At 43.0% G+C, this 20,000-nt stretch overlaps 1 protein-coding gene across 1 annotated transcript in view; it reads left to right on the top strand.

Annotated features, from left to right (window-relative positions):
* Window positions 1-20,000, top strand: part of LOC143292621 (chitin synthase chs-2-like) — a 50,050-nt gene that overhangs the window by 15,657 nt on the left and 14,393 nt on the right. Inside the window, exons 2-10 of the mRNA XM_076603088.1 lie at window positions 8,577-8,932; window positions 10,824-10,953; window positions 11,526-11,732; window positions 12,575-12,697; window positions 13,477-14,151; window positions 15,864-16,210; window positions 18,146-18,245; window positions 19,034-19,200; window positions 19,518-19,597. Of these exons, the coding sequence (XP_076459203.1) occupies window positions 8,577-8,932; window positions 10,824-10,953; window positions 11,526-11,732; window positions 12,575-12,697; window positions 13,477-14,151; window positions 15,864-16,210; window positions 18,146-18,245; window positions 19,034-19,200; window positions 19,518-19,597 (2,185 nt within the window). The remainder of the gene's footprint in view (window positions 1-8,576; window positions 8,933-10,823; window positions 10,954-11,525; window positions 11,733-12,574; window positions 12,698-13,476; window positions 14,152-15,863; window positions 16,211-18,145; window positions 18,246-19,033; window positions 19,201-19,517; window positions 19,598-20,000) is intronic.

Raw genomic sequence — 20,000 nt, 5'->3', positions numbered from 1 at the left:
TAAGCTTATCTATTATTTATTAACCTTTTTTTTTTCTTTTTTTCCCCTCAAGGCCTGACTAAGCGCGTTGGGTTACGCTGCTGGTCAGGCATCTGTTTGGCAGATGTGGTGTAGCGTATATGGATTTGTCCGAACGCAGTGACGCCTCCTTGAGCTACTGAAACTGAAACTGAAACTTATCAGTGAACACTGGATCAGAGATCCAACACATAACCGATTCTGCAACTGCACCTCCTTCAACGATTTATTTTACCAACAGCTATTCCGTTTTTAACTCAGTTCTTAAGGACAAGTGGCATTTACCATACAAAAACCTTCCCTCCTTCGCACTGAAATCTTTTTCTTTCTTTTTTCTTTTTTTCATGCGAATTCTCCCATAAAGTGGAAACTATGTGTTTGATTAGGGGATTAGCATTCAGTATCCATTTGATCTTTTATTTGGTGTTGTTGTTGTCTTGAGAGTGGGTTGAACGTGTACATGTCTTATTGCCTTGTCGATACCAAGTGTCCATTTTAGGGCTGCTGTATCTCTTTGTCTTTATGTGTTTCAATAGAGAGGAAAGATAACAGGAAAACCTGCGATAGCGAACAAATACGCGACTAAACGGAATTAGTATACATCGATCAGAAGTGAACGATTTCTTTCAGTTACAGGTGAAGCCTAAACGTAACAGCAGGCTGTTCCGTAGTTTGGGGGGGATCAGAAGCACGACAGGGACACACAGAGCTGGCTTGAATTTGGACTTTGTCTGCTGTTTTGAAATGACGATTATTAAAGTGTTCTACAATCAATGATAGTTTGAGAGTTGCATTATTTTAATCTCCTTTTCCAGCCGTCACATGACTTTTCGTGATAGGACGGGCTAAAAATGTATTTCAACAACAACAACCGGACCCTGTTACAGTGACGATGCTGCCACACCCCTCCCCCATCCCACCCCATGACGTCACCTTTATAGTTTTTGAACAGACTGCAGTGGATCCTACTTATACAAAGGCGTGTCACTCACTTATAATCACCTGATGATGATGATGCTGTAGAATAGAAAAAATCCAGTACGTATATATTCATGTATACAGTTTTGGATATATCCAGTATATATTGGTTGGTGAATAAATAACAGAACATAACAGCGGAGGGAAACAAGGCAAACTAGCAAAGGCAAAAAACAACAACAAAAAGACAACAACAAAACACACACACAAAAGCAAAAACAAACAAACAAAAACAACTAAGCAACTCTTCCATCATTAAAAGTTTGGGTTTTTTTTATACAAAATACTTTCAATTCTAAATCATCGGGGTGCACGGGCAGGAGAATATGTATGTAGGTGGAAAGGTGCATTCAAACCCTTCAAATTTTGATATCATATGTTCTTTGCATATTACAAGGTACAGAATAAGGCAGAGCACTGGTTCCTGATTTTGCATCAACATACAAAACTGAAATAAAAAAAAAGTCTTCTCATGTCCAGATTTCTCAATAATTTTTTGAGAGAAAAATAGTATGATAAAAGTAGAAAAAAAAACCCATAAAAACAAAATTGTGAAAACCGGAAAGTGCTGAATGTGGTAAAGGGCTACACAGCAGATCTACATCCTCAGAAATCCACCCCGGGTGGGTGGATGCCTGTGTCTCTAGACACCAAATGGACAGGATGGGGAGGGGAGCCAAAGGAAATGGCGCCAGTGGTTTTATCTGGTACGTCATCCCTTTTGGCCTCGCCCTCAGCTTCCGTTGTGCGCCATCTTGCGGCTTCCTCCGTCCATCTGCTAGTTACCGTTCTTGGCCACAATTCGTTCTTCTTCTTTTTTTCAGTTGCAAATAGTTTTTGCTTACTTGTTCTGCAATCACTGATGTATTTTGTTTTCTTGTGCAGGTAATACTCAGAGAGGAATTGGTTTTCGTGAAGCATCTCTCCCTGTTTCTGTCTCTGTTTCTCTTTCTCTCTGTCTGTGTCAGTCTGTCTGTCTCCCTCTGTCTGTCTGTCTCTGTCTCTCTAGCAGCTGGGCACCACAAAAGATTTTTTCAGTAAGTGAACTGCAAGAAAGACTCTTTGTGTACTGTATGAGTTTCAGTTGAAATAGAAAAAACAAATTCAATTATACTCTCCGTCTCTTTTCCTCTGTCTCTCTCTTTCCATTTCTCTCTTTCAGTTGAAATAATGAAATAGTATTTTTTCAGTCATTCTCCCTCTCTCTTTCAGTTAAAATGAAAATAGTGCTCGCTCTCTCTCCTCCTCCTCCTCCTCCTCTCTCTCTCTCTCTCTCTCTCTCTCCCCACCCTACCAGATTACAACGTAACCATAAACATGTATATGCTTGTATACGCAGTTTGGTAGCTACACCTCCAGTGACAGAACTAGTTACACAAACGTGCTGGATGCATGTTACCCATACCAACAGCTTTGTGGATCAGCAAGCTACGCTGGAACGCTTAGGCTGTGATCGTCGGGTTCAAAAGTATCAGGGAAGGATCATGCTAAAAATCTGGTCATTCCTCAGTTAAATGATTGGTGATTTAACTGTTTTGGGCTTCACTCTTTTTGTTTGCATAATGTGTGTAAAAGATATATTTGTGTAAAGTTTCACTGCCCCCAGTAGATTTGCGAAATAAAGTAATTGCTTTGCCCTACTAAATGCACCGTCCAGCTTTTCTTCGGGAAATAATATTCGAAGTGGGAAGATGGTTTAGAAGTTACGGGTAAGACGATACAACCTACTGGACTCAGCGGCAGACTACATGGAGAAGTACGCAAATAGGGGATGGGGGGAGAAAGGTATGTGGTCGGATCGGCCGGGATTGGACGTGTCAACATCTCCCATCATTAGCACCCGCCTGCCTTCGCTTCATGTCGCCCACATCTCTCCCCACCCACCCGTCCACCCACCCACCCATCTCGCATTCACCCCAGTCAGCCCTGCCTCCCTCCCTTTCCATGGTCTCTGGGCCAGCATACACTTTGGGTACAAACACATCCCTTACTTTGTGATTAACTTGACAGTTGCTACAGGTTGGCATGTGTTGGTGCGGTGATGATTGTCTGAAGCTCGTTAAGCGTGACAGTGCACTGATTGATTTTCAGTCTGGGAGGAAGATATTAGCTTACTTTCGATCTTTTGAAAACTGACTTGAAAGATTTCACTCTGTCGGTTGCTGTACCTTTTTTTCGGTTCAGTTTTTGATAATTTTCGTTTTTGCTGACTTTTCCTCACTGATATACGAGCATAAAACCAACACGTCTGTGATACAGATTTAAGAAATTTTGCATGATTTCTCAAATGTAGTAACTTTTCGAACAAAATCAAAGTTACGGCTTTGTCTGGAGCAAAATGAAATAATTTCGATCAAACTAAACTCTGTCTTTCGAAAGCGCTTTTGAAAAGACTGCATCAAAATCTCGTACAGTGGAACGAGGTTAGTTCTGAGAATCAAGAAGACGACAATTTGGAGGGCGGAGGCAGCACGTTAAGCGCTTGCCTGTATGCTTGATCCAAATGAATAACACACCACAGCGCCTGAGGAAAATCTATGGAGAAGTAAGTGACCGCTTCTGTGTATGCATTTCCATTCACTGTTGCTGGTTTAAACAATGTTTTGTTTGGAGCCCGTCACAGAACACCTCAATTAGCCCACAGACAAACAGCACAACAACAAAAAAGTCGCATATAAAGCCCTGTTCTGATTTAAGTGCATTATAAACATGAAACTAATATCTTCACGGCTAGAACGTATTTCAGACTTCACTGTTAGCACAGCAGCATTAGCAGAATAAAGATCGGTCGGTATAATGGTGTTGCTTGGACTTGGGGGCTATTATCTATCTGTAGTTTGAAAGTTGTCGTTCTTGTTTTTGAAAGTTGTCGTTCTTGTTTTGCTGGTTTGGGTGACCCAGGGAATTATTTGATCATTAGGTGGCGTTAATGTTTCAGGCGACTTCATTTAGTGCTGGTGGCTCAAGGTGTTAATAGTTCTGATTGATGTTCAAACGATGAACACTATAACACTAGGTGTTTTGCTTGTGACTCCAGATGTTCTGAGCACCATTGATTGGTATTTTTCAACAATGTCCATTGAAAACAATGGACGTTTTTAAAATGGCATGTGATCCATCATGATAAATGTTGCGTTCTTTTCTGTAAATACTGTATTCATTAAAAAAAAAAAAAAAAAAAAAAAAGAAAGAAAGAAAAAAGAAAAAAAAGGACAGCTCTGATATTTTGTTCTGATTACATTTGTATGCGTTGCACACAACTATACACTCAAAGATGACAGTCTATGTCGTCGAGGATGTACAAAAACCGGGATATTATGTAAAACAAGTTATTCATAATTCACTCTGATCTCTCTTTCCCTCTCTGTCTCTTAACTATCTGTTTCTACGTGTCTCTCCCGATGTCTGTCTCTGTCATGGTCTCTCTCTGTCTCTGTCTGTCGGTCTGTCTGTCTCTCCCATTCAGGGATGGATAACGCTTTCTCATTCACCATTCCATTGTATGAAACCTTCCATAGAACGACTAGCTTTACTAGCTTTCCATTGACATTTTTTATCAGCAATAGCAAGCATGTTCATGTATTTTGAAGAACAGCAAGAGGTTGCTCATATTTGTTATTGTTTCCTCGCTTATCATTGTGTTATCTACTACTGCCATTTGGACGTTCAATTACACATATAATCATTTGTTTTCACGTTTAGAATGGCTACTGTTTTGCGTTGTTTCATTTCGTTTTTCATGTGCTTGTAAGACTTCCGGCCAAGCAGGTTTTTACGACGAAACAAATCGTTTTGATCAGAAATACGCTCCAAACAAAAGCACGGAATCTGAATTCTTAACGATTATGGTAATACATTCTGGCAGCATTACAGACAGATAAAAAGACAGACAGACAAACACACACATTCTTGCACACACACACACACACACACGCACGCACGCACGCACGCACGCACGCACACACACACACACACACGCACACACACACACACACACACACACACACACACACACACACACACACACACACACACACACACACACACACACACACACACACACACACACACACACACACACACACACACACACACACACACACACGTTTAGCCTTACGGTAATCGGCTCACGACTGTCATCAGTTTGATAAATTACACAACCAGAAAATCAGACGCGCCTGTTAGAGATACTGTAATCCATGTCAGCGTTCGATGGGTTATAGAAACAAGGACATACCCATTTCATGCACATCCCCGAAAACTGAGTATGGTTGCCTACATGGCGAGGTAAAAACGGTCAAACTCATAAACGCCCACTCATACATTTTATGTCGGTGTTTCAACGAGCCTGTGATTGCACAAGCTGATTTCCATGTGGATTAATAAAGTGTTTGATTTGACTTGATTTGATTTGATTGAACGTGGGAGTTGCAGCCCACGCACAGAAGAAAACCACCAGTTTGTGAGATAACTGAAATATCGATAAATAACGTTCTTATTCAGACATATATATATATATATATATATATATATATATATATATATATGTGTGTGTGTGTGTGTGTGTGTGTGTGTGTGTGTGTGTGTGTGTGTAATAAATTACTGAGTATGCTCATGAATAAACCATTGTATGAGCGTAATTATCAGTGTCATTGTTACTTTTGTCTCCAGAAAATCAGCCACTATTTTGTTGTTGTTGTTGTTGTTGTTTTTGTTGTTGTCAATTCCGTTGAAACTCTAACTGCCCGAAAAAATGCCCGTACGGCCTGTGTGTACGTACACGCTTATGTGCTTGTTCTTGTTGTCAGTGCATGCTGCGGAAACACAAGTGTAGACAAAGGAGTGATTTGTTTGTCAGTGAACAATATGGGTGTAATGCGGGGTAGCTGGGTAGGAAAATACAGAAAATGTGAAAGTGTGTGTTTGTGAGTGAGTGAGTATGTGTGTGTGTGTGTGTGTGTGTGTGTGTGTGTGTGTGCTCGTGCGCGTGTGTGAGAGTGTGTGTGTGTGTGTGTGTGTTGTGTGTGTATGCGCGCGTGTGTGTGTGCGTGCGTGCGTGCGTACATGCTACATATCTTTTGGTTTGTGATAGGGTCTTGTTTCTTCTCCTCTCCTCACCTTTTTGTACTTGTTCCATTATTTGTTTCCTTTCCTGTCGTTCTTGCCTTTAGAGAATAGGAGTGAGTGATATAAATAGGAGCAGGGAATTACGTAGATGCTTCAAGCAAACAAATCACAGCTTCAAATAAAAAGAATTATATTATAAGGTTTTGAATCACTAGAATAGAAACACAAAAGCAAAATTCCCCATCCCCCTCCAAGGTTGAAGGCAATGTCAAAGACGAAGGGTCAGAATTACGTTGAAAAGAATGATAGAAGTAGGGAGGACTTGAGTGGAGAGGGTGGGGAATTGGCGAAGATGAAGACACAGTGAAGAAAAGGGGGAAAGAAAGAAAGAAGACAGAAAGAGAGAGAGAAAGAAAGAAAGAAAGAAACAAACAAACACAAGAGAGGCAAGGCCTTTAAGACTCACTTGTGAGTGAGAGTAAAACACACAAGCTTTTTATGTATTGAGTATAATTTCAAAATGTAATGTTTAAGATGAGAAAGATCAGTTTAAAGCAAATTAAGTCCCATAGCATTAATTACAGAGTAATTTCCCTTTTTTTACTATCTGCACCAAAACGTTTGCAAAATAAATAAAACTTCCATGGTTAACAAAAGAAGTTCCTGTTTGAACAAAAAATGATAATAATGACTGCTCTTGTTGTTGGATCAGAATATCAGATCAAAGTGCCAAGTTTAGAGAATACAAAAAATATAAATATAACAGTAAATGCAGTTTGCATATAATTAGGCTTCATTATCTATTTTTTTGTGCCCATCCCAGAGGTGCAATATTGTTTTAAACAAGATGACTGGAAAGAACTGAATTTTTCCTATTTTTATGCCAAATTTGGTGTCAACTGACAAAGTATTTGCAGAGAAAATGTCAATGTTAAAGTTTACCACGGACACACAGACACACAGACACAGACACACACACTCACACACACACACACACACACACACACACACACACACACACACACACACACAGACACAGACACAGACACACACACACAGAGAGAGAGAGACAACCGAACACCGGGTTAAAACATAGACTCACTTTGTTTACACAAGTGAGTCAAAAAAACAAAAGACAGAAAGAAAGAAAGAACGACGTAAAAATAAAACGGTTAGTATTTCAGTCAACAATCGGAGGCTGATAGAGAGAGACAGAGACAGAGAGAGACAGAGACACAGAGGGAGAGAGCGCGACGTAAAACGAAAACGGTTAGCATCTAAAAGACTGGGAGGCTGATAGTGATAGTGGTAGTGATAGTGATAGCAACTCCGTGAGGCTTAAAATAGCTCCGTCACCCAGCAACGAGTAATGCGTGTCCGCTCCGACGCTGGGTTCAGGGCCCACATACCCCTGTGGAGGGGCGGCAAAGAGGCACAGGTCCTCCACCTCGTGCCCTTGGGTTAGGGGGGAGTGGGGGGTGGGGCAAGGGGGTGTCGGGGGGAGGAGAGGGAGGGAGAGGGGCTGGGGTGGTTTGGGATGGTGGTGGAGGATGGAGGTGATGAGTAACACTGATAGGGAAAAAATAAATTGTGTCTGTTGGTTGGAGAGAATGGTGTTATCTTATTTCTTTTTATTTTATCTTATTTGTCTTCTTCTTCTTCTTCTTCTTCCTTCATTCTGCACACACACACACACACACACACACACACACACACACACACACACACACACACACACACACACACACACACACACACGCAGAGAAAGTGAGTTTTTATGCCAAGTCCAGTAGAACATTGCACGCACTGTTACGAACGTACCGTTGGCATAAGTTCAAACGTCTTTGATATGTATGCATGCGAACATGTGTATATCATCTTAAACTGTAAATGTAGTTAGGTGTGGATGCAATTACCATAGGTTTCTTTACGTTGTCAATATCAAATAAACACCGTCAAATTATCAGTATCGATTGATACTGTCTCAGTTTCAGTTTTAAGGAGGTGTTAAAGCGTGCCAACTCATCCATATACGCTACACCACATAAACAGTTTAACAAACACAGCTACAAATCTATAAATCAGACGTTGCTGATTACCAATCAGTATCAATATACTACCGCTGATAAGCACCAAATAATAATCATTTCACGTGCAAGATGAACTATTGATCAGGCACTACTAATAACCAATCAATTAACTACCGATAACCGCCAAAACAGTCATTTCACGTGGCGAGATGATCTATCGATAAGACATTGCTGACAACCAATCAATAAACTACTGCTGATAACTACCAAAACAGTCATTTCACGTGGCGAGATGATCTATCGATAAAAATTGCTGACAACCAATCAATAAACTACTGCTGATAACCACCAAAACAGTCATTTCACGTGGCGAGATGATCTATCGATAAAATATTGCTGACAACTAATCAAGGAACTACTGCTGATAACCAATCAATGTACTACCGCCGATAAACCACTAAGACAATCATGTTCACGATGCAGGGTGAAATCCCACGCACCAGCGACAACGGCCCCCTGCTAGAACGGCCCATCACCGTCACCCTACCAGAGAGCGGCAGCAGCAGCCACAGTATCAACGGCCAGGCCGGCATGGAGGAAGACAAGGACCTCCTCCCCCACGACAACCACTCCCTCCCCAACGGATTCGTCAACGCGGGGTTCGAACCTGGGCCCGTGGGGCCGGAGGGCGGGGCGGGCAGTGACAGCAGCGGCACGGACAACTACAAGGCTGGGGAGCGGGAGGACGGGGGGGAGCAGAGTGATGGGGAGCTCTTCAAGAGGAGGACCTTCCCGGGGAGGACCAGCTTCGATGACAGCGCCAGGAACAGCTGTGCCAGGTGAGGGGGAAGCTGTTCTTCTTTCTGTCTTTCTTTTCTTTCCTTCTGTCTGTCTGTCTTTCTTTCTTTCGTTCGTTCGTTTTTTCTTTTTTCTTTCTATCTTTTTTTCTTTCCTTCCTTCCTTCCTTCTTTCTTTCTTCCTTCTTTCTTTTATCGATAGATCGTTCGTTCTGTCTTTCTTTCGTTCGTTCGTTCGTTTTTTCTTTTTTCTTTCTATCTTTTTTTCTTTCCTTCCTTCCTTCCTTCTTTCTTTCTTTCTTTTCCCCAGCTATTGTGTGGAGATGAATGAGGGCTATTGTTGGTGACGGTAGTAAGGGTTTAATGGTGATATTTTCTCTGAACAAACTTTGGTGATGATATAAAGGTTCTGTGTTGACGTTTTCCCTTAACAACTTTTGATGATGATTATAAACAATTTGTGGTGACGATTTCCCAAAACAATCTTTAATGATGATATTAATGTCTTGTGATTATATTTTACCCCTGAACAAAATTATTACATGACTTATATTGCATAACTTCAAAAAAACAAAAGAATAAGAGTGATGGAGAAGAACCAAACTCTGAATTCATAGAAGGACAGCAAAAAATGTAATCTTCTGAACTCTCTCCAGCAGAGACCTTCTGTCCCGTCGTCTCCGATCGCAGGGCACCACTGATGACCTGGCAACTAGCTCTCTCCGTCTCTCACTGTTCCTTGTCTCTCTCAGGGCGTCGCTCAGATTCGGGCCTGTCCATTTTCTGTCTGCCTCTCCTTCTCCTTCCCCTTCCTTGCACTATGCCTTGCAGGATTTTCTTGGCAAGCCCTGCTGACTGTGAGTCGTGCCCATAGTACTTCAACTAGCGCCTCATCACCGTGGTCAGATCTTCATAGGATCCAATGGTTCGCCTGACTCTGTTTCTCATTTCTTTATCATTAATATAATGCGATTCTGTAAGAGGCTATCTCTGTGACCTGTATTACAGAGATTTAACTCTCTCCATACGAACGGCGAAAGAGACGACGTTAACAGCGTTTCACCCCAATTACCATCATCAAAATATTGCAAGCGGAAGGCTCTTATACTGAAGAGGTGAATGTTGACAAAGAATACCACAATTCTGACGACGGAAGCTAAAGGTTGGGTCATTCAGAAACCCACTGGACATCCGAGGGGTCTGTGTAGAGGAGAAGAGAGGACTGGCCGTACTGAGTGAGTTAATGACACAGTGGATATTTGGGGGAGTCCTGGGGGAGTAGTCACGCGTTGATTGTGACCGCCACAGTATGATACTTCACTGAGAGACATCACAAAACCAGCCAGCAAGTCCACCCAACCCCACTATTTTTTCCCCACTGGTAAGCAGTGTCGTAGATGGCTAGGGCTGTGCCGGTCGGGTGTATACCCGGGACCGCTACGGTAGCCGGATTGGCCTACCTGGAGATGCGAACACACCAGTGGACTGCGCCCCATCTCCCCTATCAGTTAACAGAACATCCTTCGGTAGCCCAGCTAAATTGCGCCCATAGCAACCTCCAACAACACAATTTTCAGCAGCATACTGATGTTGGTCGTTAAGTGGAAGAAGAAACACACAGCTTATTCTGTTACGGTATGATAGTCATTCGGATGAGACGATAAACTGAAGTCCTGTGTGCAGTATGCACTTAGCGCATGTAAAAGAACCCACAGCAACAAAAGAATTGTCCCTGGCAAAATTCTGTGGAAAAATCTACTTCGATAGGAAAACAAATAAAATTGTATGCAGAAAAAAATGCAACAAAAAGAAGGGTGGCGCTGTCAGTGTAGCGACGCGCTATCCCTGGGGAGAGCAGCCCGAATTTCACACAGAGAAATCTGTTGTGACAAGAAAGAGTAATACAATGGTAAGCCCAAGGTGTGTGTTGCAGCATCACATCGATGGAGAGTCTGGAGGGCCGGTCCAGGTGGCGGGGGTGGGACGTGTTCAGGACGTACAAACGGCAGAAGGACGAGGGCCTGGATGACCACACCATCAGCAAGTTTCGAAAGATGACCAAGGTGACGGTCTCTGACATATATACGTTACCTGTTTGTTTTCTCTGAGTAGTGGTTGTATGCAGTTTCGCTTGGATAGTTTAAGTTTCGTTCTGCGCCTGTGATAATATCAGATCGTTCGGTGATTGGTTGGGTCGTGTGTGTGTGTGTGTGTGTGTGTATGTGTGTGTTGTTTTGTGTTGTGTTGTGTTGTGTTGTGTGGGGGTGGCGGGTTTTGTTGTTATTGTTGTTGTTACCGACGTCATTGTGCTCATGATTCTTAAATGCATCGAGTAAGATTTTAGCCTTTAGAATTTAAGATGTCAAGTTCAGGTTGTAGAGTGGAGAGCATCTCCTTTTAATTGTCTTATTTCATTCCAGTTTGTCGAGATTATGATCTTAGTGTTGCTGCTGCCGCTGCTAATGATGATGATGATGATAGCGATGATAATGATCATCATCATCATCACCATCATCATATTGACAAAGAAGATGTTGCTGCTGCTGCTGCTGCTGCTGCTGCTGCTGCTGTTGCTGCTCATGTTGCTGCTCTTGCCCATTAAAAAAAAATAATCGGGAAACATACCTTGCTGCAGGTGGTGGTGGGCATCTTCCTAACCCTGTCCATCCTGGTCACCACAGTGATCAGCAAGAGCACCCTGCTGCTCATCGCATCCTCCATCTACCAGAACGCCACCCTGTATTGCGTGGAGCTGCCGGGTGGACGCCAGTTCTCCTCCTGCTCCAGGGTCTACCCCGAGACTCTCACGGGCACTGTGTATAAACTCTCACAGAACGTGCAGGTGCGCTTTGTTTGACAAGAAAAAAAAAGAAGAAAGTCATTCATCTTTGACGGGCGCAATAGCCGAGTGGTTAAAGCGTTGGACTTTCAATGTGATGGTCCCGGGTTCGTATCTCGGTAACGGCGCCTGGTGGGTAAAGGGTGGAGATTTTTTTCAACCTCCCAAGTCAACATATGTGCAGACATGCTTGTGGCTGAACCCCCTTCGTGTGTATACGCACGCAGAAGATCAAATACGCACGTTAAAGATCCTGTTCGGTGGGTTATGGAAACAAGAATATAACCAGCATGCACATCCCCGAAAGCGGAGTATGGTTGCCTTCATGGCGGGGTAAAAACGGTCATACACGTAAAAGCCCACTCGTGTACATACGAGTGAACGTGGGAGTTGCAGCCCACAAACGAAGAAGAAGATTTATCCTTGAAACAGGTCTCTAGAACAAATTTTGGATATTTCTTTTATTGTGTTTTTGGCGGTTTTGTTGTTGTTGTTGTTGCTGTTGTTTTTTGTTTGTTTTTATTTTAATCAAACGAGAAAGAGAGAGAGAGACAGGGAGACACACACACACACACACACACACACACACACACACACACACACAGAGAGAGAGAGAGAGAGAGAGAGAGAGAGAGAGAGAGAGAGAGAGAGTAAAAAGTAACCCATTGAACAACCAGTCACAATTTTCACTACTCCACACACTTGACAAAAATAGAAAAATACTCTGATTCTGATGTACGTTTTCGGACGGATGGATGGACTGATGGGGGGGTGGGATGGATGGCGACGCAACACAAAGATGAAGTGCGGCACTATATCAATTAACAGATCCATCCTGTTGGCAGGTGCGATGGATGTGGGCCCTGTTTTTGCTGATCGTGGGGCCGTACGTCATGACTTTCGTCAAGTGTACATGGCGGGCCTGCTTCAAAACCACACGTACACCCACTGTGTCTGCCTTCTGCACTGTGAGGACTATAGAGGACTCTGTCTATGTCTCTCTCTGTTCTCTCTCTGTCTCTCTCTCTCTCTCTCTATCTGTCTCTCTGTCTCTCTATCTCTCTCTCTGTGTGTCTCTGTGTCTCTCTATCCCTTCTCTCCTCCCACCCTCTCTTTCTTTCTCCCTCCCTCTCTCTCTCTCTATGTCTCATTCTATCTCTTTTATTCGTTTAGAAGCTCATTCATCATTTTTCCAAAAATACACATTAATGAATGGCTTATTGATAGTTCATCGATATATATTTATTTTTGAATCACTTGAAAAGTGTTTTTTTTTTTTTAAACTTTCAACTTTGTAGCAGGTTCATATTCTAGATTTTAAAAAAAAAGAGATTTTTTTTTTAATAAAGAAGGAAAGGCGGGAACACAACTACATAGGAAATTTTGAGAACAGTTTATTCAGGTATTCATGATAGAGATGCTAAATAAAAATAATTGCGTAGAAATTAATTAAAATATTTTGATTCCTTTTTTTTTTTTTTTTTTAATTATCGTTATCAGTAGTAGTAGTAGTAGTAGTAGTAGTAGCATCATTAATGTTATCATTGTTATGATGATGGTGGTGGTTATACAACAACAACAGCAACTATAAAAACAACAAACAATTAAAAAAAAAATATATATATATATATATATATATATATATATATATATATATATATATATATATATATATATATATATATATATATATATATATATAAAGGTTTAGATATTCATTTCGGTAACTGACTTCGTGTTGTTGCAGGTGATGATCTCAGAGACGCTGAACTCTGTAGGAGTGTGTCTGTTCGCCTTCCAAGTGCTGCCCTCCTTGGACTCAGTGCGGGGCCTGGTGCTGACAGTGGGCGTGGCCTTCCTGCCCTCAGTACTCAAGCTGTTCGACAGGGAGAACCCGGGCGGCCGGCACTGCTTCACCTACTTCGTGGACGTCCTAGCCCTCCTGGTGCAGGCCTCGGCCCTGCTGCTGTGGCCCGTCAGGGACATCCTGTACGGAGAGGTCACCTCACAGACCTGGTCCATCCCCGTCTCCCTCTTCCTTGTCTCCTGCGGCTACTGGGAGAACTACATCAACAAGCACACCGCCCTGGGCAGCCTGGGCCGCAAGCTCCGCGAGCTGAAGAAGAACACGAGGCGTATGCGCGTGAAGATTTACATCGGGGTCAGCCTGTGGAAGATAGTGTTGACCTTGGCCTTGATGATGACCATCATCAGCGACCTTCGCCTGGAGTGTCTGGAGGTGTTGTACTTCTCGGGGGACAACGGGGCGGGTGGCTGCCCTCATTTCAACGACCCGTACGGGGTGGCCAACGTGGAGGCCCTGGAGTACTTCAACGACGCCTTCTGGGTCATGCTCGTGCAGCTCGCCGCTTGTCTTCTCTGCTACAGCTTTGCCAAGACCGCCTGTAAGGTTCTGCTGCAGGTGAGTCTCGGGTGTGTCTGTATGTATGATAGTTAGTCGTGTTCGACTATGACCATCAGAACAGCAGGAGGTGACTGCTGTCCCGACTGTCTGGGCTAGAATTTGATTATAGTGGAGAGTGTCTTGCCCAAGTTACATCCCCACTCTCTTGGTCAAGAGGGTTTTAGGACAGTCGGCGTTCCAAATGCCAACTAGCCCCCAAAGCTTCAGCACTAGGACCCAGTGCAAATTTTGCTACCTAGTGTGTCTGTAGGGATATCATTTTTATCCTTGGTAAGATCATCTGTGAAGTGTAAACACATTTACCGGCGTTCGTTAGTCAACGAGGGTAATTTTTCTATGAAAAGATGATTTCCTCATTCCTTAAGAAAGTACGGTCGTTGCATGTGCTCACCTGATCTCACTGCATTTCCTCCATGGAAGTCTTATCGAAAATACTGAATTGGTAAAGTGAAATATTCGGAGAACTGCTCTTCTCTTGAATTTCATGTATTGTTTTGCTGCATTTAGGGAAAAAAATCAGTGTTTATATTGCTACCTTCAGATATTTGTATGTCTGTTTTCTGTTCCAAGTAACGTGAAATTTCTGTGTTTGGATTGACCACACGGTTATCTCTACTTTCTTTTTTTTTCTTGCTTTTTTCTTTCTTTCTTTATGTGTGTCTATGTTTCATCACATGCCCGCGGCAGTCTTGTCACAATAAAGATCCTACGGTGAATGTGTTTTCTTTCTTTGATCCATTCAACCTACCTCTACTTTCCTTTGAAAAGCGAATTCACGTATCTAGGGTGCGTGTTCCCATGATTATCCACACCCTCTTTGTTAATACCAAGTGTCGCCCACCGTGCAGCTTCTCCCATCCGTTTGGTTACAAGGAAAGCTTAATGTGCGATGATGGTACCGCACTGTCCTATTGTACAAAAAAGATGCACAGACTATTGAAAAGTACGATTTGTAAACATTTCCCCCCTCATCTACACACACAAATACAATGACACACTCACGCACGCACGCACGTACACACACACGCACATACACACACGCACACACACACACACACACATACACACTGAGTCTTGGAAAGCAATATTTGTGAACATTCTCCCTTCATCCCACCAAACACACGCACACAACACAACTCACACATCACAACACACACACAACACAACACAACACAACACACACACACACACACACACACACACACACACACACACACACACACACACACACAGAGAGAGAGCATTACCATGATATGCGCCCCACGATTGTCAAGGAGTCTCCAGAGTGGATATCTGCAATGATGCACACACGCACACTGGATTGCTATCATTGTGTACAACTCCGGCCGCTCTTCCCAATGAGAACGCATCGCCACAGTGTAGCGCCGCACTCATACATACATACATTTTTTGTTTGTTTGTTTGTTTGTTTGCGTGTGTATTTGTTTCCCTATATAAATACATTTACCTACTGACTTTTGCCAGAGACAACCTTGCCATCTGTTCTTTTACGTGCGGTAAGTGTGTGCTGCATACTGGACCTCGGTTTATCGCCTCATCTGAAAAATAAACAATCTAGACCACCACCACTCGGACACTCTCTTCCTAGTCGGGCATGTATATAACCAGCTAGGCTACCGGCCCGGCCCAACCACCCGCCCGCATTCAGCAAGCTCCTCATGGTTTTTTTTTCCTGTCTTTGCATGCAGGTGGGCAGTTTCGCCATGCCTCTCACCATCGCCACACCCATCCTTCTTGGTGCCTTCATCAGTGAGTGCGAGACGTGGGACGGCAGCAGCAGCATCAGCAGTACCATCAGCAACAGCAGCACCGTCATCGGCGCCGCCGCAGCAGCAGCAGCAACCACCAGCAACCCCTTGGGCCTGCCGTCCTACCTGTTCTGGACCTGCGAGGTAGGGGGCAGTGCTCACTCCTACCTGTCCACCCTGCTGACCACCTACTACCTGCCAGCAGCCGTCCTCTGGTGGCTGTCCTTCGTGTGGGTCACCGCCCACATCTGGTTCCCCAGCGTGGAGAGGCTGGTGCAAACTGAGAGGTGAGGGGTTGTGGTCGGGGATGGGGATGTTCAATAGAACAGAGTAGAACAGTATAGGGTAAGATATAATGGGACAGAACAGGGCAGAACAGAAAAGAATATGTATTTGAGGGGAAACTGTTGCGGACCGAGAAGTGAAGGATGCGAGGATAAGGGTTTGAATAGAATCGAGTAGAACAGGATAATATATAGAACAGGATAGAACGAGGTAGAATAGAATAGAATATGTATTTATGGAGAGACTGATGCAGACTGAGAGGGGAGGCGAGGGAGCGTAGGGTGGGGTGGGGGGTGGGGATTGAATAGAATAAAGTAGAACAGGATTGGATAATGGATTAGGATAGGATACGATACATCGTAGTAGAATAGAACAAGATATGTGTTTACCTAGAGGAATGAGGAGAGACTGATGCAGACTGAGAGGTAGTGGGTGGGAGTGTTGAATAGAAAAGAGAAGATCAGGACTGGATAGAACTGAGTAGGACAGGATAGGATATTATCATAGTAGAATAGAACATAATATATCTTTCTGGAAAGACTGATGCAGACCAAGAATTGAGGACGGGGTGGGGTGGGGGGGGGGAGTGTAGGGGGGTCTGTTGAATAAGATAGAAAAGAACAGTATAAGAATAGAAAATGGTGGAATGGAATAGAATGGAATAGAATAGAATATGTCTTTATTGAGAGACTGGTGCGCACCGTGAGGTGAATGGTGGGAATGCAGGGCGGGTAGGGGGTTGAGTAGAATAGAGTAGAACAGGATAGGACAGAATAGAATATGACAGGACAGAACAAGAAAGAATGGAACAGAATGTCTCCTTATTGACAGGCAGATGCAGACTGAGGGGTGGGAGTGCAGGGTGGGGGGTGAGTGGAACAGAGCAGAACAGGATAGGCTGGAATAGGATAGAACAGGCCAGAATAGAATATGTCTTTATAGAGAGACTGGTGCAGACTGAGAAGTGACGACGGGGGTCTGTTCAATAATACAAAAAGAAAAAGAACAGAATAAGGCAGAATAGAAAAGGATGTGATAAGACAGAATAGAATGGAATAGAATATGTCTATAGTGAGACTGGAGCAGACTGAGAGGGGAGGGGAAGGGGGCGTTGAATAGAGTAGAGTATAACATGATAGGATAGAATAGAATAGGATAGGACAGAATATAAACAAAACAGGGTATGATACAATAGGACAGGCTGAAATAGAATAGAATAAAATTTGCCTTTTCGGAGAGACTGGCACAGACTGAGGGATGAGGGGGAACCGTTGAATTGAATAGAACAGAACAGAACATGATAGGTTAGAATATAATAGGACAGGATAGGATAGGGTAGACCAGGATATAATATGACAGAATATATCTTTATGGAGAGGGCAGAATAGACTGGAATAGAACAGAACAGAACAGAATAGAACATACATTATACGTTGATGCTTATAGTTCAGCCGACCGCACAGGTCCTACCAGGAATTGGAATAGAATAGAATACATAATAGCTCAGAATAGAACAGAATGTGTTTTCTTTCCGTGTACCGGACTCAAGGGGAGTGGGGTGGGGGTGAGGGTGGGGGATAATACATAAAAAAAAGTACAAACAAACATGAATTGGAAATCATATCTAAACACAAGATACAGTGTGAATTCAGATACATTAATCATGCTTGTATTATTGAGGAGGAGGAGAAGGAGGGCACAAAGGTTTGTCATAGAAATAGGTAAATAAATAAAATCGCAGGCAGAAAAAAATACAAAAAAAATGGGTGGTGCTGTCAGTGGAGCGACGCGCTCTCCTTGGGGAGAGCAGCTCGAATTTTACACACAGAGAAATCTGTTACGACAAAAAGAGTAATACAATCACAAATACAAATACAACACACCGCCTTGATAGCATGTCAGTCTCTACAAGTTGATTGCTGTCTGTGTGTGTGCAGGCTGTTTGTGCAGCCTCTGTACTGCGGTGTGTTTCTGGAGCAATCCCTCATCCTCAACAGACGGCGGGATGACAAGGACAGAGAGGCCAAGACTGAAAAGGTACTGGAAAAGAAAGATAAAAAAAACCCCCAAAAAAAACCAACCCAACCTGTTGTTACGATTACACTGTTAAACTGCCACAAGCGAACGCTGTGTGCACGTGCATGAATTACTTTCCTCGTCTTCTAAAACTGTCGTTTAGAATTTATTGTAAATGCCGAAACACGAGAGGATAATACAGGCCAGTTTCAGATTTATGTAAAAAAAATAATTGACAGTTTTATCAAACGTAGATATTATAGGGAATATAGTAGGACTCCTGTTTGTGCCTTTGTTTCAAGCGACAACGAGGCACAGAACAGATTTCAACCATAAACGCATGCGCTCTCCTCACCCCCCACTCCCCCACACACTTTTTAAACGTTTATTATATCCTTCTGCTCGCCATATGATAATTCATCCACATCTCTTAAAACAACAACAAAAATGGCAGTCTGGTATATTTTCAGAGCATCCATATATTCAGGAAAAGGTGGTCATATTATCTTATAATTAACTCATATCGTCGAAACATTCAGTTATAGAGTCAATTTTCAATACTGTTGGTGTATTCATATTCGTGGAAAGATAAAAGCGATTTTGATACAAAAACGTTTATAATCTATTTATCAAATATGCTGAGCGCGATGTACCTGGCTTGTGGTTGCTGATTAGTTTATGTGTACAGGTTTAATACGTTTTCTGAATAAAATAAGATGTCAAATGTATTTATGCCTAAGTGTGCCTCGTGTGTGTGTGTGTGTGTGTGTGTGTGTGTGTGTGTGTGTGTGTGTGTGTGTGTCGGGCAGAAAACGGCCCTGCAGTTTTTCCAGGCGGAGCACGACCAGGAACAGGAGGCGGGGTTCAAACCTCGGGGTTCCCTGCGCACTGACGTCACCCCCATGATCTATGTCTGTGCCACCATGTGGCACGAAACGGAGAAAGAGATGAACCAAGTGCTCAAGTCGCTCTTTCGGTACGTCGGTTTCTGTCTGTCTGTCTGTCCGTCTGTCTCCTGAATGTACGTGAAAGTACCCGCGCATGTGCACACGTGTGTGAGTGAGTGCGTAATAGAGAGAGAGAGAGAGAGAGAGAGAGAGCGTGCGCGTGCGTGCGTGCGTGTGTGTGTGTGTGTGTGTGTGTGTGTGTCTGTGTGTGTGTGTGTCTGAGTATGTGTATGCGTGCGCGCGTGCTATTGGACGTGCGAGCGTGTGCGCGAATAAAGGTATATGCGCTGTTAATTTGTTGTTGTTTTTATTTCTCAAGATATCGGTTTCAATTTTTTTTCTTCAGATTGGACCTTGATCAGTGCACCAGAAAACATGCTTATGTCTTTTTCGATGTGGTCGACCCTGACTACTATGAGTTTGAAGGTAAGAATGTTAGTTGGTATACAGATGTCAACAGTAGTGTTTTTCTAACCGTCTCTCTCTCTCTCTCTCTGTTTTGTATTAATTTTCTTTCTACTTTTAATGCGTATATACATTTTTCATTCCAGGGTTAGGAGGAAAGAACATGTTAAATGCTTATCTCATTTCTCTCGTTAAAATGAAATTTCGTTTCGTTTCGTTTCGTCTCTCTCTCTCTCTCTCTCTCTCTCTCTCTCTCTCTCTCTCTCTCTAATCCGTAGATTTGAGTACAACAAAGGAATAGCAATGCAGAATATTATGACAGGTAAAGCACCACCAACATTAATAAACACATTTTCTGTACATTCATCAAGGAAACTCACCCCAACCCCCCAACCCCACCCCTCAAAGTCTATATCCCAATCCC

Source organism: Babylonia areolata, chromosome 1 (genome assembly GCF_041734735.1).
Source record: "Babylonia areolata isolate BAREFJ2019XMU chromosome 1, ASM4173473v1, whole genome shotgun sequence".
Classification (NCBI taxonomy): Eukaryota; Metazoa; Mollusca; class Gastropoda; order Neogastropoda; family Buccinidae; genus Babylonia; species Babylonia areolata.
This window is presented reverse-complemented; position numbering and strand designations above follow the sequence as displayed.